Genomic DNA, 9952 nt, shown 5'->3' with positions numbered 1-9952 from the left:
CTCCCCCACGCAGCTCCGCTGCGGGGGGAGAAGGTAAAAGGGGGGGTGCGAAAAGGTTAAATGCCCCCTTGAAGTAATCGTCCCTTCCAATCAACGCAACTGAGCCTTGCGCGCCCTAGGACAGCGGGGGAATAAGCGTAGCAAGGCCACAAAGAGGATGATTTGGGACAATTTTACCTTTTATTTGTTAAATCCCATTTATTTTGAATCATTTTATGTGCACCCCACCACCGAAGCTCGGCGCTCGGTGGGTTGAAGGCGCTCGATGCGCGCATGCGCGCTGCGGGTTGTACGGAGTATAAGGAGAAGGGGAAAGATGGCGGCGCCCGGCGGTGGTGTGGAGGTGGAGGAGGAGGTGCACGGCCTGGTGTTGGGGAGGCTGGAGGAGGAAGCGCGGCGGCGGCAGGAGAGGCTGCGGGCTCTGAGGCAGCGCACGCTGCAGGTCGGCGAGGGGCTGTCGGTGGGAGGTGTGTGGGGTGGGAGATGGAGGGGTGTGGAGGTCTGGAGTGGGCCTCTGTGTGTGTGTGTGGATGGTCTGAGGTGGCCTTGGTGGTTTGGGGGAGGAGAGAGAAGGGATGTGGGGGTCAGGGGGTCTCCAGTGGGTCTGTAGTTATTTGGGATGTGGGGGGCAGAGGGTGTGGCGAGTAGGTCTAGAGGTGTGAGAAGGATTGGGCAGGGACAGGAGCATCTGAGGGTAGGTGGGGGGTTCAGGGGTGCTAATGGGTCTGGAGCCCCCAGGCTGGGTGTAACGAGGGGTTCAGGTTGTGGGGCACTGCGGGTTTATGGGGCCAAGTGGGAGGAATGGCTGGTGCCTGGTGGGGTGTGTGGGGAAACAATGGGGAGCAGGCTGTGGGGTGGAGGGAGGAGGAGGGGAGAGTAGTGAGGCAGAGGGGGTGCCCTGCTGTGGGGAAGGGGATGTGGGGTGAGAGGGGTGCCAGAAAAAGCAGGGTGTGAGTGCTGGAGGGGGTTTGGGATTTATGTGATGGTCCTGAGCCTCCTTGGTCTTGTCTGTGGGTTTGTGTGGGCTCTGTATGACCCCAGGGCCTGTATGGCCTGTCCTCGGGCTTCCTCTGGCTTTTAGTTCTGCCTTTGCCATCCCTGGCCTTTGCTAACCCCCTCTCCCAGTGCGTGATTCAGCCTCTTGATTTTCCCGTGCTCTCTCCCCAGTTTGCTGTGTTTGCATCACATCTGGCAGCCAGGCCGCAACCTGGTTTGGTGGTGAGGATGGAAAGAGCTTCACCCCGGGATTAATTAATAGCATGTTGCGTTTCTCTGCTGCTTTCTGGGCCTTCAGCTTCTCATCCAGGAGATGCTGAGACCTCGTTGCCTGTAGTGCAGGCTTGAGGCTACTGAAGCTGTGTTGCCAAAGCCAGGGTCCAGACATGGTGGTTTTCTTCTTGTATGTGTGTGCTGTGCATGGTGCGGCAGGCTCCTTGCTCCGCCCCAGGGGAATTCACTGTGGTTAGTGTAAACCTTGTGTTGCAGAAGGTGCTGCTGGCAGCAAAATATCTGGGCTCAGTTATTACATTTATCTGAGAACTTTTGCCATTGCTTGGATTCTCACCCAGAAAACTGTGGTTGTTTTTCCTGGTGTCCTTGTTGCCTCTGCAGATGCTGAGCTCAGAACATTACAATGGGGTTTTTATTTTATTTTTTTTTAATTGGGGATGGAGTAAACTTGACAAACTCGGTCATTAATATCTTGGCAGCTCCTGCTGAGGAAGGCGGCCGTGCTCCAGTGTGTCTCTGCACATCCTGGCATCGCTTGGTTCTCCTCTTTTGGGCTAGTAGGGCAGCGCTAGCTCTGCTCCTCTTCCACCACAACATCCTGAATTTGTTGATCCAGCTTAGTATGGACTACTAGCGTGGGAAGACGCTCTGTCCTTCCACTGAGGGCCCTTCTCTTGGGGCCACTAAAGGGAGCCGTGGTTTGGTGGTCAGGCCAAGTGTGTTCTGCTCTGGTTCTTGTCTTAAGGTGTACATTATGGTCGGGGAACTGAGCTTTATGAATCAGGAGAGTGGGATACAGCCCTGTGATGACTCTTACCAGGAAGAAAAACCGTGGAAAAGAAAAGCGTCTCCTAAAAGAAAAGCTCTTTCCTTTATTTTCTGTCCCATCTAGCAAATCTAGAAGGAGCGAGGCGTTGCGGAAGGAGTCATGCGTGGAGTGCTGTTCTCATCTGCGTTATTGCTGTAGGGTTTTTGTTCTTAATTTTAGGTGAGATTTTCTGACGTGGTCTCTGTGAAAGCTAATGTGGCTGTTGTTTAACACAAATAGCATCTCACACACAGTACCACTGAACTGTGCCTTTGAGGGTAAAGCTCCTGGTAGACCTGTCCTGGTAAGTTTGTTGAAGCCTCTCTAAATCCATTTTTACTCTTGGCTTTTGCAGCTTCCTGAGACAGAGTTCCACCATTTAATGACAAAACTACTTCCTTTGGTTTAAAACCCATTAAATGGAAGTTGCCTTGGGTGCTCTCTCACGCAGCCCTTGTGAGAAATAAAATACTCACTCCATGTTCTTGTTCATGAGTTTATAGCGTGCTTGGTCTCCCTTTCAGATCCAGGCTGTGGTACGTGAAGTCTGTCTTTGTACACAAATCTCTCTGAATCACCTCGATGACTTTTCCTGGTGCCTCCCTGAGTGCTGGGATGCCCTTTTGCTGTGAGCAGATCAGGATGTGGGGCACTTGTGAGTCGACAGCACTGGCATTTATTTCATGTTCCCCACCTCTCATGTTCTCACTTTGGTTACACAAGCCTGTCTTCAACAGTCAAAAGCTTGTCTGCTTTTTCCAGTCTTATTGGTCTTAACTGAGACCTTTCCACAGGGGCCTTCTCCAGGCTGAACAAGCCCAGCTCTCTCAGCCTATCTCCATAGCAGAGGTGCTCCAGCCCTCGGAGCATCTCCATGGCCTCCTCTGGACTCACTCCAACAGCTCCGCTTCCTTCTCATGTTCTAGGCCTCGGAGCTGGGTACGGGACTGCAGAACAGAGCAGGGAGGGAGAATCCCCTCACTCGACCTGCTGGTCATGCTGCTGGTGATGCAGCCCAGCACACATACTGTTGTCTCATTGCTCAGATGTCGTTTTACAACCCGTCTGCCAGCTGCTGCTGGATTTCCTTCTGAGCGATTTCACCTGCAGCTGCTGTCATCTAGCCAGGCAGGTCTTTCCCAAGTCTTCTGTGGTGCTTGTGACAGCCCAAACCCTGGCAGAGGGCATGAGGGTCGAGAAGAAGAAGGGATCCTCTCCTGCTGCTGTGAAAAGCTGCTGCTGGGGTTTGCAGGAGTGAAGGTGCTGCACTTTCCGCTGTGTTTCTGTTTGAGGAGCAGGTACTTGAGGTGCAGTGAGGAGCCTCCTCCAGCTCAGGACTTCTCTACAAGTTGCGCTGTGTGCTCAGTCTTCCTGGGAAGATGATGCTTCTCTTTTCGCAGATCAGTGAGGAAACGTGGAGTAACTAATGTCCAGACACATAAAAACTCAGAGAACGATCTTATGCTTTCTGCTTTGCTTACCCCACCTGTCGTGCCACCTTTTATTGATTGACAGCAAATGGGCTTTTACTCAATAAAAAGTGTTTGACTTCTGGGTGTAATTTACATTTGAGAAACATCAGTCACTGCTTGCTTCTACAAAGATTCTTAGAACAGTCTGTAAGCTCTCAACCTCAGTGCACAGCCTTGGTGTCAGCACAGTATGCAATGTCAGGGATCAGGTACAGTATCAGAGAGGCTGTTTCCTTCCGAAATTTAAATAGCATTGCCTTTCAGTAGCAAGACATTAAATTGCAGACTCTGACTTGTTGGCATATTGAATATTACTTCCTGTTCCGGCAAAAAAAGTACAGTTTTGGATTGTGTAACTGTTATCTTGGTTTGCAAGCTTTCCTCTCTTCTTGTCTCCTCCCCCAGAAATCTTGCAGTAGTTGCTTACTAAGCTTACAAGCCCTGAGGGCTGCTGCAGTGGCTGGGGAGCTTAAGGGCTGCTCATCTAGGAGTTGCCGGTATGGAACTGAAATGTCTGACCCCCTAAGGCTTCATATGATGCTTCTGAGCACCCAGCATGTCAGGCTATTATCTGAATATGTTTTTACTGCTTTGGGATAAGCCTGATCCATGCAGCCATGGATCCAAACATCCAAACATGGTTTTTGTGTTTTTTCCCTTTGGGCATTTTTACAGTTTCTGTGAGTACAGTTTCTCTTGAGTTTCTTCAAAAGAATCATGAGCAACAGGTTGAAGGAGGTGATCCTGCCCCTCTACTCGGCTCTCGTGAGACCCCACTTGCAGTTCTGCGTCCAGCTCTGGTGTCCCTGATACAAGGACATGGAACTGTTGGAATGAGTCCGGAGGAGGCCACAAAGATAAATGGAGTGGAGCACCTCCCATATGAAAGCAGGCTGAGAAAGTTGGAGCTGTCGAGCCTGGAGAAGAGAAGGGTCTGGGGAGGCCTCATAGCAGCCTTCCAGTGTCTCAAGGGTGCCTACAAGGATGCCGGAGAGGGATTCTTCATCAGGGCTGTAGTGATAGGACAAGGGGTAATGGGCTAAAACTGCCAGAGGGGAGATTTAGATAAGATCAGAGGCAGAAGTTCTTCCCTGTGAGGGTGGTGAGGCCCTGGCACAGGTTGCCCAAAGAAGCTGTGGCTGCCCCAGCCCTGGCAGCGTTCAAGGCCAGGTTGGACGGGGCCTGGGGCAACCTGGTCTAGTGGAAGGTGTCCCTGTGTATGACAGGGGGTTGGAAGTGAGTGATATTAAGGTCCTTTCCAAACCAAGCCATTCTGTGATTCCATGAAAGATCAGATCTCCCTGTTTTATATGCCCCCAAAAATCTGAAACCAAGGAAAGGGAAGCCAAAAATAAAAATGCCAATAAAACAACTCCACAGTATCCTGTTACCTGGAAGCCATTGGAAAGTCATGTGGGAGCAGCCTTGAAGGTAAGCTTTCTGCTGTGCCAAAGCAGAGGAGCCGCACAGGGAAGTGCCATAGTCTCTTAACGTGTCTGTGCGTATTTTCTGCCCGCTTATGATATATAAAAAAGCGTTTCTGAAGCTGATTGCTTATGAAACCGCTGCTTAGCTCATGTTTTCATTGCTGCCTTTTATTAACAGGAAAACCCCACCAAGTTTTTGCAGGGAGCCTTATGAAAGCTCCCATGGTGACATTAGATCTTGTCAAGGTTAAGGTTGGTTTTCTGTGTATGTTTTAGGAAGCAAATGGTTCTAGCTCCCGAGGTCCTGCTGCGGGGAAAAGCGGGACAGGCTGTGCAGACATCTCCAGAATGAAGGCATTGGGGTTAAGAGCTAAGGAATGGGATTCTTCATATGTCTTTTATTTTGCAAATGACTTGAGTATGGGCAGTAGAAGCTGTGTGAGGGCTGGATGGGTCTGTAGCTCACTCTTTGCCCAAGGGTTGTTGTGCTGATGCTCATGACAGTGGTGAGGCTCCTCCTCACAGTATCGTGTGGTAAAGCCCCACTTATCTTCTCTTTTTCTTTTTTTTCTTGCCTAATGTTAAAAATCAGATTAAAATGTTCTCTGTGTGTTTCTCAGGAAGACTTTTATTTTTTTTTTTTTTTTTTAGCTGAAGAAAACCTTTAACCCAATTTAAGCTTCAGCTTAGCACGACTGTATTTAGTTTAGCAGTTCCTGACTGTCACCTAACTGTACACTTTGAAGTAGACTCATAAATCCCAGAATGGTTTGGGTTGAAAAGGACCTTAAAACTCATCCAGTTCCAACCCCCTGCCATGGGCCAGGGGCATCTTCCACTAGACCAGGCTGCTCCAAGCCCCATCCAGCCTGGCCTTGAGCACTGCCAGGGATGGGGCAGCCACAGCTTCTCTGGGCAGCCTGTGCCAGGGCCTCACCACCCTCACAGGGAAGAGCTTCTTTCTAAGGCGTAATCTAAAATGGGAGAGCAAGGTCTCCTGAACCTTTTTGAAGGTAGCTGGCTGGAGGTGACTCTGTATTTGCACACACTGAGGTCTTGCCAGTGCTTGCTGGAGCAAGCTGGAGCAGTTTGACCAGCCGTGAGATATGCAAAACCATGGGTATTTTCAGGATGGAGACATTGTGTGCAAAGTTTCAATGGCACTTTGCAGTTTTCTGGCTTAAAATAAGGTGCTCGGCAGCATGGTGTTTCCTGTGAAAAGCTGACAGCACTTGCACCACCTCAACTATAAAATCATTGTCCTGCAGATTGGACTGAAGCTTTTGGGGAGATTTGTCTGCTTAACGGAGTGTTGAGTCCAAAACTGTGTTTGGAGCGGAAAGGAAGTCCTTGTCCGAGATAAGAAGCCATGAGGTAGCTCTGTTGATCCCCACTGGCTGGTGTAAGAGGAGCCATTGTCCCTTCCTATCTGGAAACAGGAATTTTGTTTCAAGTCCTCTTCTTAATCCACAAGAAGCTGTATTTCCATAACTACAGCTTTCTGCTGAGCAAGTTGATAATTAACTATAGTTACTTGTATTTATGTATTTATGAAATGCTTGTCTGCAGGTTGCCCTTGAAACTGGTTCTCTGATGCATTCCCATCTGCCCGGTTTGGAGTGGAAGTCTTTGCTTGACTGTGGTGTGTGCTGAAGTTTACCTTGCTAAAAATCCTGTTAAGATCACTGTGTAATGTCAGTTCTTCCAGCGGGCACATCCTGTGATGCGGCTGTAAACACCTTGTAAATTGGAGCTTGCATCTTAAAAATATTGAGGTCTCTGCAAAAGCTTAGCTGATTTGGGGATCCATCTGTGATGAGGAAAGCTGTGCTGGTAAAAAAGGGTGGGAGATGGAAAGGTCACGGGCTCTTTAGTTGGTTCGTGTACCCCAGTGCAGTGTGTGTGTGTGATCTACGAATGATTAGGGAGGAATTTGATTTTGGTCAAGAATATGTGTATGTATATTTAGTATAGGATTTGATAGGTTTTCCTCTGGATAGCGCCAAAGAAGCATTGTAGTAGTGAGATAAAGTAGTACGTACATTATCTTTCTTGCAAGGAGCTAAGTACTTTTCCCACAGCTACTTATTTTTAGCAATAGATATCTGAGTAGAGGAGCTGTCGTCTCGGATGCTGCTTGTAACCGGGGTCTGCTCCTTTGATCCAGCTATTGAAATAATCTTGTGTGTGGCTGCTATTGAAATGAGAGGAAATACTTCATGGCTGCTGGTGGCTTGACAGGGCTGTGGCACATTGCTGCTGGGTTAATTTGGATGACAAGGGAGAGGACGGTGTTCAGAGGAAACTTCCCAAATTCACCTCTGCAGGACTGCAAGCGGAGAGGTTGAAGGTGGGCTGGCTCAGGCTGTCAGATGCTGAATGCAGTTAAAACATTGAGAGGAGCTTTGCATCCACTTCTGACCTTTCCCTGCCAGTTTCTAGGGTTTCAGGGTGGGTTTTCCCCCCCCGTTTCAATAATACGGCTTGTGGCTGATGTAAAGACAAAAAGGCAGTGAAGTGCCAATGCGTGCAGGGAGGATTTGGATGGCAGCAGAGCTGGACTCATCTGATGGAGCAGCTCTGTGCTAGGAAGACATGTGGAGCAATCCTTTCTTGTTTTGTTTGGCTCTTTAATGGGCTGCTCTGTCCTGTCCGAGGCTCAGCAGTGCGGGAAGGATGGGCCAGCATGCTTGATGTGGCAAGGAAACATGGCACAGTGGGCAAGGATGAACTGTGGGGAGATGTAAAGCAAATTGCACTAAGTGAAAGGGAGGGAAGCTTGAGGTGCAGTACATGGCCTGGCAGTGTGCACTTGCAGCCCAGAAAGCCAGCCATGCCCTGGGCTGCATCACCAGCAGCGTGACCAGCAGATCGAGGGAGGGGGTTCTCTCTGCTGCGCCCTCGTGAGACCTGCCCCTTGCAGTCCTTTGTCCAGCTCTAGGGCCTCCAACACAAGAAGGGTGTGGAGCTGCTGGAGCGAGCCCAGAGGAGGCCACGAAGATGTTCCAAGTGCTGGAGCACCTCTGCTATAGAGATAGGCTGACAGAGATGTTTGAGATGCTGTTCCTTAGGCCAAGACTTGTACAGGCAGATGCTGTAGGCAGAACTAGCTTGACTCAGACCCTCTTTTTCATATTGCTTTTGCCATTGCCAGCAGGCACTGTTGCCGCTTGTCAGACTGCCAGTGGATCAGCCCAGCAGAAGTTGGCACTTGGAGGCAAAAATCTGTGAAAAGACCATGCCAGATGTTTTCCTCCTTTCAGTACAGAGCCACTGTGATATAATAAACCCTGTCAGGAGTGTATCTTGTAATGGGAGGGCTAGCTTTCCTAGGAGAAACCACCATAAAGTTTGAGATCTGATTTTTTTCTGATGCTCATTAATTTTGAGTGACTTCTGCATCGCCATGATAGTGGACAGAGGGATTTTACATAATTTTTCTCTTTTCACCTGTACCTATACAAAAAGATTAAGCACTCGTTTTCAGCCCAAACTAAGACAGTGCTAAAACCTCAGCTCCTTTAATCTACCACTCGGTAGCCCCAGCTGTGCTGTCTGGGCTGCCTTTTTGCTGAGGCCTTAGGATGGGCTCCGTGGAAATAACAACTGACACGAAGCCTCTTTTCATCCATTGCTGATAACGCACTCGTGCCGAATGAGTAGGAGCTCCAAAGGGTAATGCAGAGCCGGAGGGATGACTTGTGGTAGCGATACAGATAGTGTATAAGCTCTCCGTTGGGGAAATCTCATTTAGCCTTCAAATGTATAAGCTTGTCTCTATCACTGCTTGTTCTTTCCATTATTTAAGGTACCTGTTGTGAGTAGCTTTTTATTTTTTAATATAACAACCTTGTTTTTCCAGGGATGCAGTGCTGGAGGGATTGTGTCTCTCCTCCCTAGCTGCTGGCCCCACTGACTGGTTTCATGCTGTGGTGATGGAGGGCTGATACTCTGTAGCTATGAGGCCTTTCCAAGCTTCAGGAAAAGTGGGTATCAAAGATAGCTGATTTTCTTTTTTACACCCTACTGAAAGGGTTAGTGTGAGCTCAGCTGTTATGAGCTATTAAGGAACTGATATGGGAGATTTGCTGTGAAGCTGAACTGTGGAAGCCGTTTTGATTGGAGTTCCTGTTTTATTACACCTTGGAGAACATACCCAGGAGTCAAATCCGCAGAAGAGCAGGCCTGAACCTACAACAGTTCCTGCGGGAATTTCACTTGGCATCTCTTATTGAAGGAAATATACGATGGTTGTTACTGGGAAGGCAACATTAGTGTGATCCTGAGCTCTTTGGCTTTGTAAATTGTGATACCATTCAAGGTGCTGCTTGTTGTTGAACAGTGTAGTTAAAGGTCAGTTTGAAGCTTTTCCTCCCATGGAAGCGTTTGATTCCCTTTCAGATTCTATTTTTGAAGCTTTTAAAAGCTTTTTGTTTATTCAGATTTGGTTCTGTTTCCTTTGACAACTCCCAGCATCCTTTTGTTTTTTGTCTCTTTTGTTTTTTTTTAACTGGGGCTCGACATTTGTTTTCTTGGTGCCCTCAGTTCCATAAATACAGCAAATGCAAATCATCCCGCTCCTCAGATCGTCTAGTGTAAAGCATGGCCCTTTCAAGGGTAAAGTATTTTCATCTGGAAGAAAGTAATTTGAAATACAAGTGCCAACAGGGAAAAGGAGCTTCTGTGTGAACTTTCAGGCACGCTCCTTAAGCTGCAAATGTGGTGCAGAAATGGGGATGCAAAGCTGATCTAAGCAGCAAACGCATTCCTGAGAGGATTTAGGACAGCTACAAAGGATATTGTTAATAAGCAAAAATCAAGTGACCTTTAGTAGCATGATAAGAGGCAGTGAAGGGCAGCACACCACCTTGAACGTGCGGTCCAGGCTGGTAGTGAGGACGATGTGGGGCATCTAAAGCCAGAAGGTGTTTGCCAAAAGTTGGGGACAAGCTGAAATGAGAAAATCTATTATGTAAGCGCCCAAATTTCACCCATTTCTTGCAGCTTATGCAGCT

The 9952-nt window shown here is 48.5% G+C and overlaps 1 protein-coding gene across 1 annotated transcript in view; it reads left to right on the top strand.

Annotated features, from left to right (window-relative positions):
* The first annotated feature begins 200 nt into the window (after positions 1-200).
* The window catches only part of LOC136008162 (coiled-coil domain-containing protein 12-like), a 46032-nt gene continuing 36280 nt past the window's right edge, over positions 201-9952 (top strand). Inside the window, 2 exon segments of the mRNA XM_065666988.1 lie at positions 201-252; positions 255-442. Coding sequence (XP_065523060.1) covers positions 216-252; positions 255-442 — 225 coding nt within the window. The 5' untranslated portion in view covers positions 201-215.

The sequence above is a fragment of the Lathamus discolor genome, chromosome 2, assembly GCF_037157495.1.
Source record: "Lathamus discolor isolate bLatDis1 chromosome 2, bLatDis1.hap1, whole genome shotgun sequence".
In the NCBI taxonomy this organism is placed as follows: Eukaryota; Metazoa; Chordata; class Aves; order Psittaciformes; family Psittacidae; genus Lathamus; species Lathamus discolor.
Note: the sequence above shows the minus strand (reverse complement) of the source record. Positions and strands in the feature narration are given on the sequence as shown.